Consider the following 25716-nt stretch of genomic DNA (forward strand, 5'->3'; position numbering starts at 1 on the left):
ATTTGTCCTAGACGAGGTTGTAAACCGGTTAAAAGTGTGTTTAGGACCGTGATATCGATTAAGTCACATTGGGCGGTTTTTTGTTCTGCGGATAAATCTGCTACTTGGATCGAGGCGTGAGACATTGTAAGTCTTGTATTAAGGAGGTCAGATCTCTACTGTCTCCGAAATGAGGATTTAGTAATTGTTTTATTTCTTTATAAGAAAGTGGTTTTCTAGAATTAATAAGCCCTGCAGCTTTACTTTTGAGTTTATTTTTTATGTGATATGCGTTAATAGAACGCGCTGATCGCCTGTGGCCATCTTAATAGCACAGTCGCACGCATCTTAAAATGTTGAAAGAGAAATCGGATCGCCTTCAAATTCTGGGCTAATGGAAAATATTTCAGACAGTTTATATAGTTCGATTTCTTGTTGAGTTTGAGAACGTGTCTCGGGCATTTTGCGGGATATGTAAAATAGAAGTACGGAGAAATATAAAATATCTGTATTTAAGGGAGATAAAAAATGTGGTGGTATATAAAGGGCAAAAATGTATCAATAAAAATTAAAAATGTTATATAGAGACAAAAAAAATGTATCAATATAAAAATATCAAATAATATATCAATAAAAATGTATCAAATATATCAAATAAAAATATTTCAAGAGAAAATATACCAAAAATATAGCAAGTAAAAATTTGTCGGTAAAATATGTCAGAAATATACCAAGTAATAAAAATATGTCAATAAAATATCAGTATAAAATAGTATAAAGAAAAATGTCAATACTAATACTTTCAAATATTAGATAATCAATTTGTATTTTTTTGTATTTTAATTAATTGACTTGCAGTATAGTCAGTTTTGTAAATTATTATAACAAAATTATTAACGAGACGATTCAAAATCCACTTACATAAAGAAGAACATCAGGATGCCTTGTTCTCTCTGCTCAGCTACCAGGGGCTTCACTAGGTGTTCCTTCCGTAGATCACAGGAGTGAGGTTTTTCGGAGATTCTTTCTTCTTTAAGGGTCGACTTGTTCTCTCTGATCGGCTACCAGGGGCTTCACTAGGTGTTCCTTCCGTAGTTCACAGGAGTGAGGACTTCCGTAGATTCTTTGTTCCGTTAAGGGATGAGAATCCGCCGCTGCCAGTGAGTATACACGTGTTCTAGCAACGTTAAACGGATCCTACTGACTGCGCCAATTGTTAGATCACTAATCACGTAAATGACTTTTTAAAAAAGAACTTTATTTGTTACACATTAAATATTCAAACAATAGTACAAAATAAATTAATTTAAAATTACTACAATAACTGGAATGGTCGAAGTTGCAGCTAAGAGTGGTCCCGGCATCTGAAAATGGCAATTTATAGGTTTGGTATGAAGTGCTGAATCGCTGTTCCCATGAATATTGGCCAACGGTTCGTACAAAGTTCATCTACTGCGTGCTCAGCGGTTTCTATGGGAATGGGATGATGAAATCTGAAGTCAGCGAACTTAAGCTAGTTCAAGGTTAATATTTTCTCATATAACATATAATGGAGTTGAGTCTTGGCTAGCAGTGAAGAAGGTTGTCTGTTTAGCGGCGATAACAAACTCGTTGATCGAGCCTTATCACGCTATAACGGATAAAAACTAAATATCGGTAATTAGGTTTTCGAATTTATTTATTTACTAATACTAAGAGAATTTAAAATTTAATTTAAAGTGTTTAAAAACTAAAACATGGTGGTAAATAGTGAACATTAAAAGTGGAGTGAATAGATACACTAAGAAAAAAAATACCAACTACAGAAAAGGTAAGATTAGGATAGATATTCTAAGATAGATAGGGTGAAAATAGATTAAGATATTTATAGTGCAACCAAGAGGAGTAAACCCTCCGCGGAGAGAGTCCGGGGTGAGCTCTTAACGTGGTGACACCGGTTAATAATAATAATAAAAAGTATACATTATCTTATATATTTTTCCATAGCAAATTATTTACTATATCCACAACAAATTAGCAATGGAGGAAATTAAAGAGTATTTGACAGAAATCATGGCAGGCTTTAAAGAGAATATCAAAGAAATGCGAGAGCTTTTCAGTGAATACCGGGAAATGATAGGAATACTCAAAGAAGAAAATAAAACAATTAAGAAAGAAATTCAAGAACTAAATAAGAGAGTAATGAGTTTAGAAAAAGCTAATGAAACGATGGAACAACTAGAGAAAAACAGCAAGAGAAATAACATAGTGATAAGCGGACTTAAAATGGAAGAGAATAAAGAAAAGCAAAAAGAGGTAATTAAAACTTTTATCAAGGATACTTTAAAAATCGAATCAAACATCACTAAGGTAACGAAGATAAACGAAAGTATGTGCATCGCAGAAATAGCAAACTACGAAAAGAAGACCGAAATAATGCGAAACAAATACAAATTAAAAGAAATTTCAGGTAGCCCTGTTTACATAAAACATGATCTAACAAAACAAGAAAGGAAAGTGCAAAAACTACTTACAGAAAAAGCAAATGAAGAAAGGCGTTTAAACAAAAACGTAAAGATTGGGTACCAGAAAATTACAATCAATGGGAAGACTTTCAAATGGAATAATGAAACAAATGACATAGTAGAAATGAAAAAGAAAGTTTTTTCAAAAAACTAGAGGTACAAAAGGAAGGAAACACGACGACGACCAGGCAATGGAAAGGGAAAAGAAATAAGATAAATAACCAGAATAAGGTACAATTGAAAGAAAAGGAAAATTTAAGCATATCAATGGTAAAAAATGAAATAGTTTGGAAACTAGGGACATGGAACGTTAGAGGTATTAATGGTAAGGAAAAGGAATTGGAAATAGAATTCGAAAAAGCAAATATGGCAGTACTAGGGATAACAGAAACAAAGAAAAAGGGAAAAGGGTGCAAAACATTAGACAACGAACACATATTATTATATAGCGGAGTACAAGAGAACAACAGGGCAGCTGCTGGTGTTGGATGTATCATTCACAAGAAAATAGCAGAAAACATATATGAATGGGAAGCAATATCGGAGAGAATCATGTCAGTTGAAATAAGGAACGGAGACAACAGGATTAATACATTTATTGTTACTTATGGACCAAACGAAGATGAGAGAATTGTGAACAAAGAAAAGTATTGGGAACAGCTAACACAAACCAGAGAAGGAGCGAGAGGGATGGTATATCTCCTAGGCGATTTTAATACTAGAGTAGGCTGTGCGAACCCAAGGTATAAGGAGATACTAGGACCACACGGAGAAAAAGCGTGCAACAGCAATGGAATAAAGCTTTTAGACTTCTGCACAATAAATAATATGATCGTAACAAACTCCTGGTTCAAACATAAAGAGATACATACTTATACAAGAGAGGTACCAACAAGAAACGAGAAATCAGTAATCGATTATGTCATAGTAGATAGAGAAAATATGAAAAATGTTTTAGACACAAAAGTTGGAAGGGGGCCAGAGATTGGTAGTGATCATTTTATGGTAATATCTAAAATAAGAGATGTAATTGAAAGAAAAGCAGAGAAAAAGAATAAGAGTATGCAAAAAACTGAATGCGAAACAATAAGAAGTTACAAACTAAATGACAAACGAGTAGCTAACACATTCAAAGAATTAGTCGAACAAAAATTAGGGACTACTTCCATAGAAAGAAGACATAAAAATGTAGAGCATTCCTGGGTTATATACAAGGAAGCAATCTTAGAAGCGGCAAAGGAAGCTTGTGGAACCTGTAGAACCGTCAAAAACAAGAAACAAACATCTTGGTGGACAGATAATGTGAAAAATGGTATTAAAAATAAGAAAACCGCTTGGAAAAAATACTTGGCCAATAGGAACGAAACTAGTTACGAAGAGTACAAGAAACAAAGGAAAAAAGCAAAGGAACTAGTTGTAGAGGCAAAAAAAGTAAGTTGGGCAGAATTTGGAGAGAAAATGGAACAAAATAGCAAAGAAAATCAAAAGCTGTTTTATAAAATCCTTAAATCGTTCAGGCAGGATACAAAAGAAACAGATACATATATTAGAGATTCAGAAGGAAAAGTGTTAACCGAAAACAAAGAAATAATGAGCAGATGGAAAGAGTACTTCCAAGAACTTCTGGAAGCAACGCATATAGATACAGTGGAAGAGGAAGTAGGAAACATACTACAACAGAGAGTGTTGTAGTTAATCCTAAGTGTGATGTTCCTCTTTTAGAAGGTATACCCAGGCCAAGTTTGCCTGTTAGTAACATTCACAATAATATTACTAAGACTGTTCAACCTAGCAATAATGAAACAGGATCTCCTCCTACAAATAAGTTTGGACGAACTATTAGAAAACCTGCCTATCTGAAGGACTATTGCACTTAAATTAAGTATTATATTTTTAGTTTTGTTAATGCCATAATGGCCAGTGTGTATGATGTCTAGCATTTCCCTTCTTAAGCTTTTTGGGACTATTACTTTTAAACCTAAATAAAGAATACCATTTTTTTTTTACCAAATATAGAATACCAAAAGATCTATGTTTATTAATAATTATCTTTTTCCTTTCTATCCCTGTCTCGACGTTGCCTATCCCAGTTTTGGTTATTTCCGCGGTAGTTCTGCCTATCTCCTCGGAAATTGCCCTGGTTTGCTCCCCTTAGGAAGAAGTTTCCTTGTTTGGATTCCAATATTCTTTCGTTGGAATCGACGAAATTGTTGATTTTATCCGCCAGTTGCAAAGCCAAAGATTGTAGAAGGGATGGTTCGCTTCTGTGCATTACAACAGTTTGAGTCGGGTCGTCTAAAGATGCCATCAATTCTTCGTTAATGATCATCTTAGAAATAATAGAATGCACGACGGGTTTGCCCAACTGGAACATTTCCGCCAAAGTGGCCATCGAAATTGAATCGTAAACGTGGGAGTAGGTAAACAAATACGTCCTCAAAGACTCTTCTTTTATCAATTTCGTCAACATGGATCTAACTTGGTCGGCTTGGTAAAATAGATCCCACACTTTGGCATTCATCTTGTCGTTAATGATAAAAGTGTTGCATGCCGCCCAATTGCCGTTCCTCATTGCTTTAGCCGCCGCGACGACGTGCTCTCGCATGCTTTCCGGAGGTCCCACTAAGCTTTGACGTTCGGAAGAACGCAACTGCTGATAGAAGGTCTTAGAAATCATCCTGCGTCTGGCGTCGAATTCATGCGCAGCCATATACGGGATTTCGATCAACATGGCGGAGACTAAATACACACATTCTAAGAGTTCGAGATTGATGTGCATGTGGAAGGGCATTTGACGCTGTATCTCGATTTTCTCCTGTTCTTTGCTGCGTTCGTGTTGTCTTTATGGAAGCAAACCTTGTGCCAGTAACTCCTTTGGTTTTCCAGTCATCATCAAATCAACTAAACAGTTATGGGCATCCTTAATGTTAGCGTGTCTAAATGCACACAATCCCAAATGCGCCATTGTCCGGTTATACAAAATTTGTGTGCTGGGATCAGAATGCTGAATCGTTTCTTGTAGATGTGACATCAATACCAAATCCCTTGCTTGGAACCAGTTGTCATGCAGAGCGTGATGATATATATGGGACAAAATAGCTCTAGTTCTCAATCTGTCAGTACTATCTTTTGCGTAGATAAATTTGCATAGTTTCTCCATTTCTTGCACGGAGTTCATCTCGTCTTTGGGTACTACGAGAGGATCAGCTTTTTGCTGTAATACTCTAGGATCGAATTTGTAATACAAATGCTCGATTTTTCGTAAATATATCCTACATAGTTCGGAAGATACGTTACTCCTTTCCAGATTTACTCCCAGATTTAAGCTCTGGTTCCCGAGAGGGAGCGTGGGTTCGAACCCCACACCTGACACCATGTAGTAATCAGAGATTACCAGATTGTTAATAAAGAACTTTATTAAATAAGCATTGTTATAAACATTGTTATTGTTCTACATGGAACATCAATGATCCCCCCTTCCGTCCAAGGGCGATGCCATGCCCAGTGACCGCTAACAACCGTCCATAGACACTGTTGCCAGATGTCATCTTAACATTACAACAGAGAGAAACAGATGAAATAAAATTAGAAGAGTTAGAAGATGCTATTAAATGGCTAAAAAAAGGAAAAGCGCCTGGGTTTGATAGAATAACGAACGAAATGCTGAAGCACATGGGTGATAAAGGTAATGAAGTACTCTTGAAGATTTTTAATGAAATATGGAAGACAGAGATAATTCCAAAAGATTGGGAAATGGCGCTGATTTTACCCATATATAAGAAAGGAGACAAGAAATGTTGCAGTAATTATAGAGGAATTTCTTTACTATGCACGTCCATGAAAACCTTCGAAAAAATAATCGAGAGGCGACTGTACAAGAAAATTGAAAGTTCACTACATGAAGTGCAAAGTGGATTCCGTAAAGGAAGAAGCACCCAGGACCATGTATTCACACTGAAGCAAATAATAGAAAAAGTTAACCGACAAAACCAGACAGCGTCACTGGCATTTATAGATTTGGAGAAAGCTTTTGATAAGGTGAAGAGGGATAAATTGTGGGAAATACTGAAGAAAAAAGGTGTAGAGGACAAAACATTGAATGTGATTAAGAGCTTATATAAGAACAAGAAGAATAGTGTCATTTGGAGGAACCACATCTCGGATATCTTTGTAACCAGTGAAGGACTGAAGCAAGGAGGAGGGCTGAGCCCACTATTATTCAATATATTTATGGACGAAATCATCAGAGCCTGTTCAAACAAAGCGAAGAAATTAAAAGTAGGGTACAAAAATTTACAAATGGTGAGGATTTCCGAAGGAGCATTCGCGGATGATGTGATGGTAGTTGCAGAAAGTGAACAAGACCTCCAAAGTAATATGGAAATCTGGAATGAAGCACTAAAAAAATATGGAATGATTTTAAATAAAGAGAAAACCAAAGTAATGAGGATAGGGGACAATCAAAAAATGAGCATTTCAATTGAGGGAAGAAAATTAGAACAAGTCGACATGTTTGAGTATTTGGGCACTAAGATAGAGGATTCAGGAGATGACGAAATGGAAGTCAACTCAAGAATAGAAAAAGCTACGAAAACATACTATCTAATGAACAGGGGTTTAATAGGAAAAAGAGAAATTTCACGGAGAACCAAGATGAATGTATACAAAACGATATTCAGACCAATCCTCACTTTCGGTTGCGAATCGTGGGTATTAACAAATAGACAGAAAAGTAAATTACAGGCTACCGAAATGAAATACTTGAGAAGGGTGAGAGGAGTCACGAGAAGAGACAAAATTAGAAATAATGTAATACGTGAAGAGCTAAACATCCAACCCTTGATCTCATTTATCGAACAGAAACAGCTAAGTTGGTGGGGACATCTGCAACGTATGGAAGAACAACGACAGGTTAGAAGAGTATGGGAAGCCAAAACATGGAAGAAGGCAAAGAGAGGAAGACCTAAAAAGACCTGGGACAAAACAGTTGGGGAACTGCTGGTAAGAAGAGGAACCACTTGGAATGAAGCAAGAAGAATGGCAAGAAACAAAAAAGAATGGCGAAAATTTGTATACCAGTAATGGTATACTGACTGCCACACACTATTAGATGGTATAAGTGGCTCCTGATTATATATATATATATATATATATATATATATATATATATATATATATATATATATATATATATATATATATATATATATATATATATATATATATATATATAATATAGGGCGAAACACATTTCTAAGAACTGGTGTTTGGATCTTTGATTCTATTCGAAAAATTTTTCCCAGCCCGAAATGGTGGATGTGTGAATTGTTCGTAAGGGGATTTTTCCACATTCTCTATTTCATCTGTTTGATATATATATATATATATATATATATATATATATATATATATATATATATATAACATATAATATATATATATATATATATATATATATATATATATAACATATAATATATATATATATATATATATATATATACATGTATCCATGTGACTTCCAAAGTAGATACTCGTAATATGTTGTCACTTCATATATACCGTTACGACTTCCGATTTCGGAAGTCACAACTTTTTGCCTAAATTTTTACGAATTTGGCTACTAGATGGTATTAGAAGGCTTATATCAAAAATTTCACTAGAAGTCACATCGCATCTAATATACTCATAAGATCAGATTTTAGTACGACGGTATATCATCAGCGCTAGTGTCGCTCCCGTACGAGAATACATGTGATATACACAACGCGTAGGAACTTCCGTATACCTCACCGCTCGTTGTGACTTCCGTTATTTGGCAACACTGTGTAAACATTCCCAGACGCCAGACATTTAATTGTTATAGATTGGCGGTCGTAGTATTTTGTGCAGCTGTTATTTAAATATGAGTAATAGCAGATCTGCTTTACTTTCATAGTTAGCGTTAAATTAAATATATTATCTCTATAATTAGTATATTATACATGTACAAAATTCAAAGTGTCCATTAAATAATCTAAATTATTTTTTAAAAACCTTATTAAAAAATAAATTTAGGTAAATATTTTCCTTTCACGAAATTGCCGAAAATCGCGTATATGTATTTTGGACCTAGGCTGAAAAGTCAATTTTAGTGATTGTTACTTCGGAAGTAAGTAAAAGTATAAAAACACACAAAAAAATTGAAACATCCAAGTCCATCCAAGAGATAGTTCACTCTATAATAGAATAATTGTATCTAATTATTAAAAGCTTTTTGCTTTAAACTTGTGCAGAAATACATCATATTAACAGAGCTCGGAAAATAAGCACCTAAAAAAATTCTAAAAATTTTTTAAACAAATTGTTACAGTTGCTATTTTTGCGCCGTAAAATTTTTTTTTGATCACTGTTAACAAAAACTGACACTGACACTGACTTTGGATCATTGACAAACTCCCTAAGCGTTTTTTGCACTTATAGGATTTGCAACATTTTGTTTTTGTATTTGTTACTAAGCTCGATTTTCTTGGCCGGAGTGTATCTACCTTTATATTGTTCATAATATTTTTCCGCAAATCGCCAGGAAATTTTGACATTCCTGTCAAAATTTCTTGAAGAAAAAGTCAGGACTTCCTTACTGTAAGGAAATGTCATTTCCTTACTGTAAGGAAATGATATTTCCGTACAGTTGTTAGTGTTCTATTTATAAGCGTCAAGTTTGACAATTCAACCTCAATACGTTTCCATAGTAACCCAAGTAATTTTATTAGGAATTTCAAAGCACCATTTATTTGGGAATAAAATTATCGCGTTTTTTTTAAATCAATCAATATCTGTCGAATTTTAAACGATTTGCGGAAAAATAGTATGTTTACCTCGTAGGAAAAGCCACATTCCTGGACTCTGTGTTGCTAAGTCTCGGCTTGCGCCTCGACTTAGCAATCTTCACAGTCGTCCAGGAATGTTAAGCTTTTCCTACCCGGTAAACAATGTACTATTATTATTCAATATTATATTATTAAATTTAAAATGTCGCTAGTACACTCCAACTCCAATAATAACCTGGAGTTAAAATAAAATCACTAAAAATATTTTTTAAAATTACTATTACCTAGTATCATTTTATTCATTATATTCATTTATTCTTCGTCTTCATCCTTTTGTGTAGACATAACTCTGTTTGTTTTTCAATGTGACTCCAGTAAGTTATCATTCCATCGTTTTCGTGGTCTTCCCACTGATCGCCTTCCTATTGGGGAACCGTCTTTCGCCGTCCTTACTACTCTGTTTATTGTCATTCGGCTTATGTGGTCATTCCACCATTATGCTCTTCTGTTTTTCACCCAGTTATTAATGTTGTCCACCTTGCATCTCTGTCGTATACGTATATCTGCACGTCTGGTTCTATCACATAGTGTCTTACCATCGATTTTTCGAAGTGTTTTCATCTCTGCTGTTTTTAGCATTATTTTTGTCCTTTCTGTATCAGGTTGTTTCTGTCGCGTATGTCATTATTAGTCTGAGGACTCTTTTGTAAATTCTGCCTTCCATTTCTTTTCCGATATTTTTTATTTCTCCATATTGTGTCATTTAGGCAGCCTGCGGCTCTGTTTACTTTATTCACCTGAGCTTGTACTTCGGTTTCGAGCTTTCCGTAGCTAGAGCTAGATAGTGTGATGCCTAGATATTTAAACTCTATGACTTGTGCTATTATCTGACCGTCCAGCTCTAATTTACAGCTAGATTTGTTGTTATAACCATGCATATAGTCTTTTTGGGGGAAATCAACATGTTAAATTTTCTAACGGTTATATTAAATTGGTGCAGCATACGTTGTAAATCATCTTCACTTTGAGAGATTAGTATTGCGTCGTCTGCATAACAGATTATTTTAAGTTGTTTTTCTCTCATTTGGTATCCTTCTTTTGTTCTTACTTTTTTTTATTATTTCATCCATGATCAGATTGAACTATAGAGAACAAGACAGGGACTCTCCCTGTCTTATCCCATTGCCAGCTTCAATTGGGTCAGTTAGTTCTTCATATACTTTTACTCTGATCGTGTTGTTCTGATAGATATTTTCGATCGTTTTAATTATTCCTGGAGGTACCTCTCTTGCGTACAATAAATGGATAACGTCTTTTAATTTGACTCTGTCAAATTCCTTTTTAAAATCGACGAAACATAAGTATGCCGGTTTGTTGTATTCTACTGATTTCTCTTGAATCTGCCTAATTATAAATATAGCGTCGGTAGGTACATGATCTTCCCGACCTAAAACCTTGTTTTTCTTCTGCTAATCTTATAATTATTTTATTCAGTGTGTTTGTTATCACTTAGTGTTGTGTTTAATAAATTAATTTTTCTGTACATCTCCGGGGTCAGAATTATGTTCATCAGTAGCTGTAATTGACTAATGCATAGTTTTATTTATTGTAACAATTTTTATTACAGTTAAACTATATAATATTAATGATATTTTATATATAGAATTAAGCCGTTTAACCAATTAACCAATTAAGCCAATTAACCAATTTCGATTTCCAATCCGAAAATGACATGTAATGAGAAATCACGAACGTTACCGCCTTCTCCAACGGATTTTTCAAGGGAAGGTAAGTGGTACAAGAGGACGTGGTAAAAGTGGTAAAATTTACGAACGTGGTATAACATGACTACCACTGAACTCTCCCGCGCTGCGGTAAACAGTCAAGATAGACATGATGATCGCCAACATCCGAAACGGATAGGCACTTTAAAATGAAGACATTCTTATTGGAACGCTAGATACCAATGAATTCCACTGCCAAGTGTGAGACTCTAAGATAACAGATCACACTCAAAGTACGAGGTAAATTTGGCAGAAGAGACGTTGTGACTTCCAAAAACATGACAACATCGCTGGAAGTGACAACGCCACTTGAACTACCCTATATACAGAAGCCACAACGTATTATGTCCGCTTCCGTATATACCTATATATATACAACATTTATTATGGTAAATCCTTTCCCCTCAATATGTAGATCTATCGTAGCACCCCCCTCTTATCAAATATACAATTTAAAAAAAAAATCTTTAGTAGAAAAGGTGGAGGCCGGACAGCATCATCTGTATACCGGAAGTCACAACTTAAAGTGCATCAATAGATATATACGAGTATATATTGATGTGATCTTTATTATTGATATGAGATAATATTCTTATAGTATTTTTACTACAAAAACGTTATTACGTAGGTCAAAATTTTTGACGTAAGAGAACTGTCAAAACATTAGAATGTGACTTTTCATTATTGCCGTGTTTATAATAAACATAGCAATAATGAAAAGTCACATTCCAATGTTTTGACAGTTCTCTTACGTCAAAAATTTTGACCTACGTAATAACGTTTTTGTAGTAAAAATACTATATATGTCATTTAATTTAATCAATGTATTAATAATAATCTAATTAATTTTCCAGATCACATATCAATATGTTTTCAATCTCAGGGCGAATTATAAAATTAATTACTTACTCTCGTGGCTTCTAAGTATTTCTCAATGGTTCCTAATCGGGATAGGGAAGAAAAGAGTAAAATAATACACATATATGGGTTACAATTATAATCAAAATATTGTTTATTTTATTTAAATGGCAATCACTGCTTAATATTTGCTAGATCTTATTTTTCTTAAACATAACATTTACAAATGGGAATCTTATTTCCTTTTGGTTTCCAATTGAAAGTTTTTATTAACATTTAACTATTAGGATTTATTAGCAACAATTCTATTTAAGTTTGATGAAGCTTTTCTGATATTATTTATTATGTTCTTCAATTTATAATGTGGTATTTAATACGAAAAACCCATACATTCATGTCCAAACAAATGAGACTGACCTTTTTCTGGTGAACTGAGAATGTCTTCACACAAGACCCGCTTCCTACTATCCTTGGCTGCGATCAAAACCTCGTCCTGGCTTTCAGTAATGTTCTCCTTTGAAAACTAGCTCGTATAGCTCTCGTATCTGCTTCTGTCGTGATGCTGTATTCTACCTTTTTCGAAACTGCAATCAGCTACCGGGACACTCTTGGCTCAAGGAGGTTCTTTTACTCTCAACCTGGCCTACCTCTCGTTCCACGATAGATACTCCACACTCACGGAACTACACCGGCTTTCTCACTCTCCGTACACTACCGTCTACTACTGGACTTCACTTCTCGACAGCTCAAAACATTCTGCTCTCTATTTGTCATTCATTCCCCTACTTTCTAAATATCCCTTCCAGATTCACAAATCAACCTTCCACCACCAACTCTCATTCGCAGTCTTCCTCAAAACCAATTTTTAATCTTTCTAAATATGCTTAATGGATTTCAAAGAAAATAGTTAATTCCCATTCTAAAATTACTTTCTACTATTTACAAATTTTAATGACCTATTCTCTATTTCCACTAAGTCTTATTTAGCATCGGCTAATGATCGAACCTTCCGCGAACAACGATAATGACCTATTATCGATTTCACTTGAGTTTTATTTAGCATAGGCTAATGATCGAACCTTCCGCGAACAACGATAATGGTACGCGCCATTCACTTTGTTTGTTCTAAGCGCATTGTCCCGAGTTTCGTTTAATCACTTCTTAAAATTAAATATAACAATTTGTTGTATACAGGTTGTTCTAAATTTATATGCCCGTGGTTGAGAAAATTGAAAATATTTTATATTAAATTGAACTCTGTTTATAATTATCCAAATTTAATTTTCATATCAAATAGAAATATAACAAATCCCCGCCTTGTATTCGATAAAATTTATCTGCATTTTTAAATAAATTTTCTCGAGGCAAAACCAACTCCCTGTATATTTCCTTACTTTAATCTACGTCTTATATCCTAACTTACTATCTACTTCATGTAATTCTGTCTTTTATTCGTGATATTTGTATACATCGTGAATATTATAAATTCCTCGGATCTTTTCCGAGTTCCTGTGCCTCAACTCATAACTATTTATCCCATTTTCATTATTTACGATGTACGGGCCTTCGAAAACAGGCATCAACTTTGCGCAAATGCCCCCAGGAAGATTTGATACTCGTAATGCCCTCACGAGTACTTTTTCACCCTTTTGGAAAGTCACTGGTCTTCTTTTTCTATTTTGTTCCTGTCTTTGGATATATTTTTCGTTGCTTCGCCGTAATCTTCTCTGTACGGTTTCAATCACCTGTTGATATTCTTTTGGCTCTTGGTCTTCCCATGGCCTTATCGGCAGTACACCCTTCATGATGTATTCTGGGGTCTCTTTTGTTACTGTGCTCGGAATTGTATTTAGATACCTTTCTATTTCCGCCATTTTCCTGTCCCAGTGGCGATGTTGACCATCTGTTGCAATGCGAAGAAATTTCGTCACTTCCTGTATGAATCGTTCCGACGGATTACTCTGTGGATGCCTGATGCTGACAAAATTTGTCTCTATTCCTCGTTCTCGAAGTTGTCCCTTGAAACGATCATTTCGGAAATACGTTGCATTGTCCAGTAGAATCTTTTTTGGTGTTCCTACTATGGCTATAAAATTGTCGATTTTTCTTAATATTTCTTCCCCCTTTGTGGTGCGGCAACTATATAATTTTACGTATTTTGAAAACACATCCACCATTACCAGAATATGTTTGTTCCTTTTAGTGGTCATAATTAGATCGCTTAACATATCTATTGATACAATGTCTGTGTCACTAAATATAGTTCCTTTCCGTCTATTCTCTTAAAATATATGTTATTTTCTACTTCCGCTCTTCTTTTCTCTCTTTCCTCTAGGTCTTCCTGGTTTGTCCTTATCTCATTTAACGAATATATCCCTTCTTCTTGTATTAATCTATTTAGTCCCACCTGTAGAGTAATTGTTTCCTTTTTTCCGGTGTCCTCATCCCGTGTTAGAGCGTCGGCTATTATGTTGTCTTTTCCTTTTATATATCGGAACTCAAAATCATACTCCTGTAATAATAGAATGCCTCTATGTATTCTATTATTTACTAATCTATTCTTCATGATATGTACTAAAGCTGCATGGTCTGTTTCGATTGTGAATTTTGCTCCCAATAAGTAAAACCTCAATTTGTTTACGCAATATAGTACACTGGCAAACTCCAATTCTGTAACACTATATTTTCTCTCATGTGTTTTAGTCACTCGAGATATAAAACATATCGGCACTTCTTGGTCGTTTTGTATTTGAGACAGAACTCCTGCAAATTTTTGTATGGACGCATCAGTTCGGAGTATAAAAGGTAAATTGTAAATGGGGTGGTATATTTTCGTTCCTTTTGCGAATTCTCGTTTTAATGTTTCGAAAGCTTCCTCCTGTTCTTCTTTCCAATTCCATTTTATTCCTTTTTTAAGCAATTTTATCAGAGGGATTTCCTTTTGGCTCAAATCGGGAATCAGCTTTTTAAAATAATTAATCGTGCCAAGAAAACCTCTCAATGTTTTCAAATTCGTTGGTCTTGGGTATTCATCTATGAGCTTGACTCTGTCTTCGGCTAATCTTACTGGTTTGGTGTCCAATTGAAAACCCACATAAATGACTTCTTTTTGAAAAAATTGACATTTTTCAATGTTTAATTTCAATCCCGCTGTGTCCAATTCTTCCAGAATTATTTCTATGTGTTCCAGATGACTCTGAGTATGTTGTGAAAAAATTAATAAATCATCGATATAATGAACTATGAAATCTTCATGGCGATTCAAAATGGTATGTAGAGCTCGGACGAGTGCAGCACAAGCACTCTGCAATCCAAATGGCACTACCTTAAACCGGTAGACAATACCATCAATAGAAAAAGCGGTGTAGTTTCTACACTTTTCAGCCAACGGTATCAACCAAAAACTGTGTTTTTAAGTCAATTTTCGAAAATATGTGTGACCCGGTGATTCTTCCAAAAATGGCCTCGATGTTTAGAGGTGATTCATATTGTGATACAGTGTGCTGGTTGATATTCCTGGCATCTAAACATAATCTCAATTCTCCATTGCTTTTCTTTACTATCACAATCGGGTTAACATACGGTGAATCACATCTTTCGATGATTTGATCTTCCAACATTTTATTTATTTCTTCTTTCACCTCTTGTCGATACTTGTATGGAATCGGGTAAGTCTTTGATCGAAAATTTCCCAAGTTTTTCACCTCAAATGAATGTTCGTACTTTTTCGCCACTCTGTTTTCCTCATTGATCAAATTTTCGTAGTTTCTTAACATCAACCGCAATTCTTTTTCTTTCCCTTCTCCACATATTAATTTTCTGTCTTCTTTCTCAGATTCTTCACACATGTTTACCGTGCATTCTGCATCCTCGTTTGCATATACCTCCTCTTCAAATACCACTGTTTCAATCATATTCTTTTCACTTTCATTTTTTAGCTTTATTTCTTCTTCTCCTGAGCTCGTCTCTTCTTTTGAGGAATCCCAGGTTTCCTTTGTTTCTGATACTCTCAAATCTTCTTCTTTTGGGCTCAACTCTTCTTTTGAGGAGCCACAGGTTTCATTTTCTTTTATCTTTTTCCGACCTTTTCTCCTTTTTTTTCTTTTTCCTTGCTTCGCTGCCAAATTCATTTCCACTGTTTGTTCTTTACCTGATTCGTCCGTATTTTGTTTCTCATTTTCCTTGTCCTGTTCTTTTTCTCTTTCTTCTGTTAGTTTCATCGTATTATTTTTAAAATCTATCACTACATGTTTTTCTGCCAATTCGTCAACTCCTACTATCATGTCATGTGACATGTTTGGCATTATTACACATTGTAGTGCATACATTTTCTTACCCAGTCGTACCATTACTCGTATGCCTTCATTTATAGTTGCCAATGTCCGTTTGTTTGCGCCCACTAAATTTACCCTAGGTATTTTGTAAATTAAATTTGTTAAGTTAACTTCTTCTATTAGTTTTCTGTTGACCAATGTTATTTCAGATCCAGTGTCTATCATAATTTTAATTGGTTTCTCGTTGATAAATCCATCCACAAATTTTAAATTAACTCCATTTTTCTTTTCGTTGTTTCCTGCCAATTTAATAAACTCCTTGGGGTGACAAAAGATTCCTGTTTGATTTTTGGTTTTTAGTGAGCGCCGTCGTGAAAAGACGCCGGTTGCTCATCGTTGTTTATATTTTCGTCATAATGTCTCTCTCCGTCATATTCATCTGTCTGGGTATTATTTACTTCTCTTCTATTTTCTCTTGGTCTGTCGGATCTGTTTCGGTTTTCTCGATATCCCTGTTCATTTTGTCTGCCATTATTTCTGTTTTCTTGATTTGAGCGTGTGGTGTTTCTATTCTGGTATTCTCGATTTCTGTCCTCATTCCATTGCCTATTTCTTTGTTCATAATTTCCTCTTCCGTTGTCTCTATTTTCGTTTTCCCTTCTGGGATTAAAATCTCGTCTTGTATAGTCCCTCCTATTTTGATTTCTATCTCTGTAATCTTGTGTTTCTCGGGGCCTGTAATCTTCTCGCGACCTTCTTGATTTTCTTTCTCTTAGACGTGATTCTCTTATTTGTAAGAATTGGCATAGACTATCTATGTCTTTGTAGTTTTGCAATGTGATATGGTCTTCCAGCGTTTCTTCGAAATGTCTTGCAATCAGTTCGACTAATTGTTCCGATGAGTAATTATATTGTAAATGTTTTGCGTTATAGTAAATTTGTAATGCATATGTCCTTTCTGATATACCCATCCTATCATTGTATTTCCCATTTTGTAATTCCTTGTTAATTTCCAATTGTTGGACTTTTCCCCAGAAATAATTCAAAAATTTTTGTTCAAATTGTTGCCAACTGTCAAATTCTTCTTCTTTGCAATCGAACCATAGGCTTGCTTCATATTTGAGATGGTTTCTGATAGTTTCTTTTGCTGTTTCGAAATTTCCGATGTGCTGTATTTTCTTTTTTAGGCTATTTATGAACGGCACTGGGTGTAATCTTCTTACATCCCCGCCAAACCTTATCTTCACGTCATCTGTGCTATGTATAACCATTTCTCTTCTTTCTCCGACATTCTGTTGAGTATTGATTTCCGCAATCTTTCTTTCCACTTCTTCTATGTCTGCTTGAATAGCGTTTTGCAACTTGTTTTCCAAACTTTCCATTTCTTTTTTCTGGCAATTCGTTAACTCCTTCATTTTATTTTGAATTTTCATTTCTTGTTCTTTCATGTGGTCCTTCATTCTCATTTCTTGTTTTTGCATGTGATCTTTAATTTTCATTTCATACTTTTCTATGCGTTCCTCTATTTTCTTATTGTTCTCTTCTATCGCTTGTTTTGTTTCCTGTTGATTGTCATCCATTTTTTTCTCCACTTTATCCATTTTCTGTTCCATTTTTTGTTGTGATTCATCCATTTTTTTTATGTTTCTTCCTGATTTTCTTGCATTTTATCCATTTTTTGTGACTGGAGTTGCATTAGTTGTAATAATTTATCTATTCCTGATAATTCTTGCTGTTCTGATGCCATGATTGTCGTGTCTAAAATATCTTCTTGGTCTGAATGTTCTTTTTGTTTTTTGTTGTCTTTGCTTTGGCTTCTTGTCACAGACATTTGTTTTCAAGAAGTACTGTCCCCGCCAAATATGAAATTTTACTAGTATGTTACCAAGACGACTTTTTCTCACCCAAATATTATAAATTGTCAATAAATATATCAAATGTAAATATCGTAAAAATAAAATATTAAATCAGTTATGTAAATTTGTACCTAAAGAGATCTAAAATTTTATGTTATCAAATGTAAGTATCTCACTTTTTACCACAGGCATATAAATTTTCAAATACCGGCTTTACTCTTTCTATCCTTCAAATTTGCCACTAGAAATACTTTTCCATGCTTTCCACGTTGGACGACAGTTGATGTGATCTTTATTATTGATATGAGATAATATTCTTATATGTCATTTAATTTAATCAATGTATTAATAATAATCTAATTAATTTTCCAGATCACATATCAATATGTTTTCAATCTCAGGGCGAATTATAAAATTAATTACTTACTCTCGTGGCTTCTAAGTATTTCTCAATGGTTCCTAATCGGGATAGGGAAGAAAAGAGTAAAATAATACACATATATGGGTTACAATTATAATCAAAATATTGTTTATTTTATTTAAATGGCAATCACTGCTTAATATTTGCTAGATCTTATTTTTCTTAAACATAACATTTACAAATGGGAATCTTATTTCCTTTTGGTTTCCAATTGAAAGTTTTTATTAACATTTAACTATTAGGATTTATTAGCAACAATTCTATTTAAGTTTGATGAAGCTTTTCTGATATTATTTATTATGTTCTTCAATTTATAATGTGGTATTTAATACGAAAAACCCATACATTCATGTCCAAACAAATGAGACTGACCTTTTTCTGGTGAACTGAGAATGTCTTCACACAAGACCCGTTTCCTACTATCCTTGGCTGCGATCAAAACCTCGTCCTGGCTTTCAGTAATGTTCTCCTTTGAAAACTAGCTCGTATAGCTCTCGTATCTGCTTCTGTCGTGATGCTGTATTCTACCTTTTTCGAAACTGCAATCAGCTACCGGGACACTCTTGGCTCAAGGAGGTTCTTTTACTCTCAACCTGGCCTACCTCTCGTTCCACGATAGATACTCCACACTCACGGAACTACACCGGCTTTCTCACTCTCCGTACACTACCGTCTACTACTGGACTTCACTTCTCGACAGCTCAAAACATTCTGCTCTCTATTTGTCATTCATTCCCCTACTTTCTAAATATCCCTTCCAGATTCACAAATCAACCTTCCACCACCAACTCTCATTCGCAGTCTTCCTCAAAACCAATTTTTAATCTTTCTAAATATGCTTAATGGATTTCAAAGAAAATAGTTAATTCCCATTCTAAAATTACTTTCTACTATTTACAAATTTTAATGACCTATTCTCTATTTCCACTAAGTCTTATTTAGCATCGGCTAATGATCGAACCTTCCGCGAACAACGATAATGACCTATTATCGATTTCACTTGAGTTTTATTTAGCATAGGCTAATGATCGAACCTTCCGCGAACAACGATAATGGTACGCGCCATTCACTTTGTTTGTTCTAAGCGCATTGTCCCGAGTTTCGTTTAATCACTTCTTAAAATTAAATATAACAATTTGTTGTATACAGGTTGTTCTAAATTTATATGCCCGTGGTTGAGAAAATTGAAAATATTTTATATTAAATTGAACTCTGTTTATAATTATCAAAATTTAATTTTCATATCAAATAGAAATATAACAATATATATATATAGGCATATATATATATATATATATATATATATATATATATATATATATATAAACAGTATATATTATATATATATATATATATATATAATATATACTGTTATCTCAGTACTTTTTTATTTACTAGTAACCCAATTACTCCTTGGACGTTTATATATATATATATATATATATATATATATATATATATATATATATATATATATTGAGCTTTGATTTAGTTTAGACTTATTTTTAAGGACAAAAAGGACAGCTTCACTGGACATCATAGTGATTTTCAGCGGCCTTGGTTTCATATCTTGGCGAGGATAGCTAAGCCGGCGATGCGAAGCTATTTGTAAGTTAGGAGCTACCTGCTTTAATATTTGTTGGTGCATTAACTTCATCGGATTCTGTATTATTTTCTGGAACACCCATTAGCAAAACATTTTTTCCCTTTGTTTTCTATCAGCCAGCTCTATAAGGATATTTTCGGGAGGAGTAGATTCTATTTTCTGGATTTTGATTTTAAGTTGTTCGTTTTCTCTTCTTAGAACTGCTATTTCCGAGATGCAAGCGTCAATTTTTGTGCACTGAGAATTTACTAAATTATGTAATTCAGACATTTGAGTGTTACATGTAGCGATAGCATTACTCAAATTAGCAAGCTGAGCCATAATTGCGTTGAAATGCATTGTGCTAGCATCTGCTTCTGTGGTACAATTTTGACACTTCCATATCAACAAGGTTGCAGGTGGAAATTTTAAGGGTTGGTTTGAGCACAAACACCGTGCCGTGTTGTTTTGCACCCAGAACATTCCAGTTTGCTACAATCTCTCGGTGTTATAATTTTACGGCATGCCTGACAATTTAAATCAATTATAATAATATTAACCGTACTATTATAGGTACCACTAGTTGCTTAACTTTTTTTGTCTCAGGCAATATTCCAGTTTCGATCAAGTAGGTAGTTGAAATGTAAATCGTATTTCTTGTTTAAAAATTAAATTTTTCTACTTACAGTTGTATTTATAGTAAAAACTGTTCAACTTTTAACTTATTTTGTTTAAATTCACAAACGACTATTAAACGATGTTAACTGTACGGCTGCTAGAACTAAACTCTTAGTATTAAGTTTTACCTGTTCGGATATTATTTTATTATATAAAAGAATAGCTGAGTCCCCATACCTATCATTCCGGTCCGACCGGAAGCAATTATATCCCTGAAAATTAAAATATTTTCCTGGTTTAAACCAAGTTTCGGACAATAGCGCGACCTGAATATTATATTTTCAAAGTAGAAAAAGAAGGAAAAGAAGGTTCTCCTTATTGGCAACTGCTGAACGACAGTTGCACTGGAAAAAATTAAAATTTTGCGTTACGTCTGCTAAGTTGAAGCCATATTTGCTTTTAAATGTTTACTAACTAATTCAATAATTTCTGGTTTTGAAATATATAAGTTTTTGTCTGTTTTAATGTATTAAGGCCGGCCGTTGTATGAAAGAGAGGTCCCCAAGTCGCAGTGCAACAGAGAGAAAAGATTCTCTCCCGAGAGATGCTGCCTCTATCGGAGAAATAACGCAATAGATATCTAAGCGAAGCCGCGGACTCCAGACTTTATAGTCAACTGATAGTTTAGTTTCAGTACAGATTGGTATGCAGGTGCGGTCTCGCTAAGATGACTCGAAATCGTTTTATATATGAGGTGCGAACTTTTCATTTTCTAGGAGGTTTAAGGACGGGGTCTCGCTGAAAATTTTACTCGGATAAATACTGTGCTCGTATCTCGTGGTAAAATCTAAACCAAAAGTATTGGAAAAATCTATTTCGCATATTGGTTCATCATAGTTTGTTACCTACTTCTCATGTCCCAATATTATAAAATTATACCAGGGAAGAACAATTATATCACTCAAATTTGTCTAATTGTCTAATTTAAAATGAAAATGTAATTAATGTTTAGAACATTTAATGAAAGCTTATAACCAAGGATGGTACTAAATATGAGCAATTTGGTCCGTCGGTCTGCCTGACCGCGAATATAACTCCTCCGTCACTGTACCAGGTAGAACAGCGAATGAGGTGTCGAATGAAAGCCTATAATCCAAGGATGGTACTAAAGCTGATAAATTTGACCAAGGCTGTCTGTCCATCTGTCCGCCCGACCGCGAATGTAACTACTCCGTCATTATGCCAGGTAGAATGACAAATGAGGTGTCGAATGAATGGTTATAATCCAACGATGGTACTAAAGATAAGCAATTTGGTCCGTCGGTCTGCCTGACCGCGAATATAACTCCTCCGTCACTGTACCAGGTAGAATGACAAATAAGGTTTCGAATGAAAGCTTATAACCGAGGATGGTACTAAAGATGAAAAATTTGACCAAGGCTGTCGGTCCATTTGTCCGTCCGACCGCGAATGTAACTTCTCCGTCATTATGCCAGGGAAAATGACAAATGAGGTTTCAAATGAACGATTATAATCCAACGATGGTACTAAAGTTGAGCAATTTGGTCCGTCGGTCTGCCTGACCGCGAATATAACTCCTCCGTCACTGTACCAGGTAGAATGACCAATAAGGTGTCGAATGAAAGCTTATAACCAAGGATGGTACTAAAGATGAGAAATTTGACCAAGGCTGCCTGTCCATCTGTCCGTCCGACCGCAAATGTAACTTCTCTCCGTCATTATGCCAGGGAAAATGACAAATGAGGTTTCGAATGAACGATTATAATCTAACGATGGTACTAAAGATGAGCAATTTGGTCCGTCGGTCTGCCTGATCGCGAATATAACTCCTCCGTTACTGTACCAGGTAGAATGACAAATGAGGTGTCGAATGAAAGCTTATAATCCAAGGATGGTACTAAAGATGAGCAATTTGACCAAGGCTGTCTGTCCGTCGGTCCGTCCGACCGCGAATATAACTCTTCCGTCACTATACCAGGTTGAATGACAAATGAGGTGTCGAATGAAAGCTTATAATCCAAGGATGGTACTAAAGGTGAGAAATTTGACCAAGGACTTCCGGTTTTACAAATGGGACCGGAAATACCTACTGTTTTAAAGTCACCGGAATAGTAAAAGTGATATATTATTCGACGAACCTTCGCAAGGCGAGAACAAATATATACTTCCGGTTTCATGAGTGTCTTTCCGTCTGTCCTCCTACATACAACTCCTCCGTATTAATACAGATATAATGACAAATAATGAGGTTTCGAATAAAAGATTATAACACAAGGATGGTATTAAAGATGAGTAATTTAACATCGGACTTCAGTTTTAGAGTTGCAACCTCAAGTATCTGTTTTAAAGTGACTCAAAGTATGATATGAATGTAAATGAATATGATCCAAAATTAGTAAAATCGTATATGAATCGACGCAAAGTTACACGAAGAGTTAAAATATCGACTTCCAGTTCTACTTTCGATTACTTTGGATGAAAACCTAGGACTTACGAAGTCCAATTACTTGTTAACACATGCTCTTGTGAACATGAACGGAAAGAAATAACACGAGTAGCGTTCATCAGCAAATCATCAACGGCTGATAGCAAAACTCTACGAAACTATATATACGTTATAGTCTAAGATCCGAATATAGGTCGACCTGCACCCATCTGCTTTCCGGATGAGACATTTTTTTATTAAATTTCATACATAGACAAAAACGACTTGCATGGCTTGCCTATCAAATTCGTGTCATAGCTATCCTTAAGGTGGGGTGAGCTTAGAGTTTGAAATAAATATTTCAAGCATATTTTTTTGAATTTTTTTTGAACTTATAATAGAATTCTTAAAATCCCATGGACTGATCGGGTCACAAATGAGGAGGTCCTTACAGAAGAATGGGGAAAAACCGAGAAGTATTAACCACCATCAAATCTCAAAAGTTGGAATACTTTGGACACGTTATGCGAAATGAATCCAGATATGCCCTCCTACAAGCCATTCTGCAAGGAAAAATATTTGGAAAGCGAGGTCCAGGAAGAAGAAGAACATCCTGGTTAAAGAACCTCAGAACCTGGTTCAACTCAACATATGTGAAGCTTTCCTGCATTGCTGAAGATAAAATAAAGATGCCATGCCATGGTGATCGCCAACATTCGTCACGGACAGGCACAGCAAGAAGAAGAGGATAGAATTATTTTATTTTTAAATTAAATACGAACGGCCTCTAATATCTCAATCAACGCTATAATTCAATGAATTAAAAAAAAAATAAGGAAAAATATTAAAAAATAAGCCAACGTTCAGTGAATCATGTGAAACGAAAAGATCAAAAATATTTTATTAGCTTTATGAGTATTATGAGTTTATCGAGCATAACTCTGTCGAGTTTTTTCAGTTATAACGATTTTTGACTTTTTGGTATTACTCAGAAGTCAAAACAACCAAATTTTTGCTCACGAATGGGTGAAAATCAACATATTTATTATAATAAAAAATAAGCATAAACAAAAAAAATTGTATGTGCAATTTGTATGCACGTTAAAAATTCGGTTAAAATTCACATTCTTATTCCAGTCAAAACACAATAATTAACAAGTCGCTGATGTGGCATTTCGATCATCGACCGAGAAACACATTAAATTTTTATTACTGGTGTTGATAACGTGAACGGTATCAAATTCACATCGTGGGCAGCTGTATTGATTTTAAATAATAAAAAATGTGGCAGAGTCTCGAAGAGTTATAACGCCATTGATGATGATGATGACCAAATACTTTTGAAATTACAAAAATGAATAGGTTTTTTTGTATTACAATCAAGATTATCGTTTTCAGGACAAGCAATTATCATCACAAATAGGATGTTTTGAACAGGGTTATTCAAAGCAGAGTGCTGCATGCACGATTTTTGAAAGAACTCACAATTGGAATTCGATATTTGGTAATCGAAATTACAATTCATGCTTAAATTTAATTGCTAATCACTATTTTCGTACCAAAAACCGGTTTAATGGCGATTGCTATAATAGCCCTATCTATACCTATAACCCATCTGCACACTAATGGAACGCAGATTCAGATAGAGCGCGTTAAACAGTCTTGCTACCTGGGAACTATTATAAATAATGAGCAGTAGAGCAAAAAAGTTGAAAATGGTGGAGGTATTTAGCATCAACGGTTTTCCTTTAAAATCAATATGACGGCTAACCCTTCAGCGGAATTCAGTCGCAATTTTAAATTTACACCACTATTGACCTCCCCTAAAGGTTAGAATTATAAAATTTGGAGCAGCTCGGAAACAAGATTCAATTCAATAATTATGCTCCCCACCCCTTTTTAATATATTCCCGCTAACTCGGAAAATATCAACCGCACGAAAAAAATTGTCAAAAAGAAATAATTGTAGGAAATCATATTTGAAACAATTTTAAATATTCGTAAAAAAAATGAAAGAGATCAAAATTCAAAATTATGTAAAAGTTAATTCTATCTACTAAGTTCTATTTTTGTATTATAGGTACCTACATTTTTGTCGTAAAACTCATAATTAACGAGACAATTCAATAGTTATGCTCTAACTCTAACCTCTAACTGTCACTATTTCCCCCCATAACTTGGAAAATATCGACATCATAAAATAGTTATTTTCCTAACTACTGCGGAAAGTGATAATTTCACGCACGAGACGCCGTTGACCCGAACGACGCGATAGCGGAGTTCGGGCAGGCATTCGAGTGCGAGGAACACACTTTCCGCACGAGTTAGGAATAATATTTATTCTAGGGCCGTACGTTTGGAAAAAGCCACAAAAAAAGCCTCAATTTTTATTTAGAAGTGAAAATACACAAATCAATTATTTGACAAGGTTGTCAAAAACAAACTTTCAATATTAGTTTATTGCATGTATTATAATATATTATAATGCAATATTACAAGGTATTTTACTTTCCCGCACGTCGTGCGTGAAAGTGGAACTTTCGGAAAGGAAATGCGTGCGTGAATCTTTAGTACCATGGTTG

General features: G+C 34.6%; 2 protein-coding genes across 2 annotated transcripts in view; both read right to left on the bottom strand.

Annotated features, from left to right (window-relative positions):
• LOC114345109 (uncharacterized) overlaps positions 1 to 25716 on the bottom strand; it is a 495244-nt gene that overhangs the window by 456903 nt on the left and 12625 nt on the right. The window lies entirely within an intron of this gene.
• LOC126880266 (eukaryotic translation initiation factor 3 subunit C-like) lies at positions 4496 to 5786 on the bottom strand. The gene has a single exon (XM_050644043.1). It carries the CDS (start codon positions 5272 to 5274, stop codon positions 4522 to 4524), a length of 753 nt encoding a protein of 250 aa, XP_050500000.1. The 5' UTR covers positions 5275 to 5786; the 3' UTR covers positions 4496 to 4521.

This window comes from Diabrotica virgifera, chromosome 2 (genome assembly GCF_917563875.1).
Source record: "Diabrotica virgifera virgifera chromosome 2, PGI_DIABVI_V3a".
Classification (NCBI taxonomy): domain Eukaryota; kingdom Metazoa; phylum Arthropoda; class Insecta; order Coleoptera; family Chrysomelidae; genus Diabrotica; species Diabrotica virgifera.

Excerpts from the sequence above, each read along its gene's own strand:
- LOC126880266 (XM_050644043.1), bottom strand. The coding sequence starts at position 5,274 with ATGCCCTTCCACATGCACATCAATCTCGAACTCTTAGAATGTGTGTAT.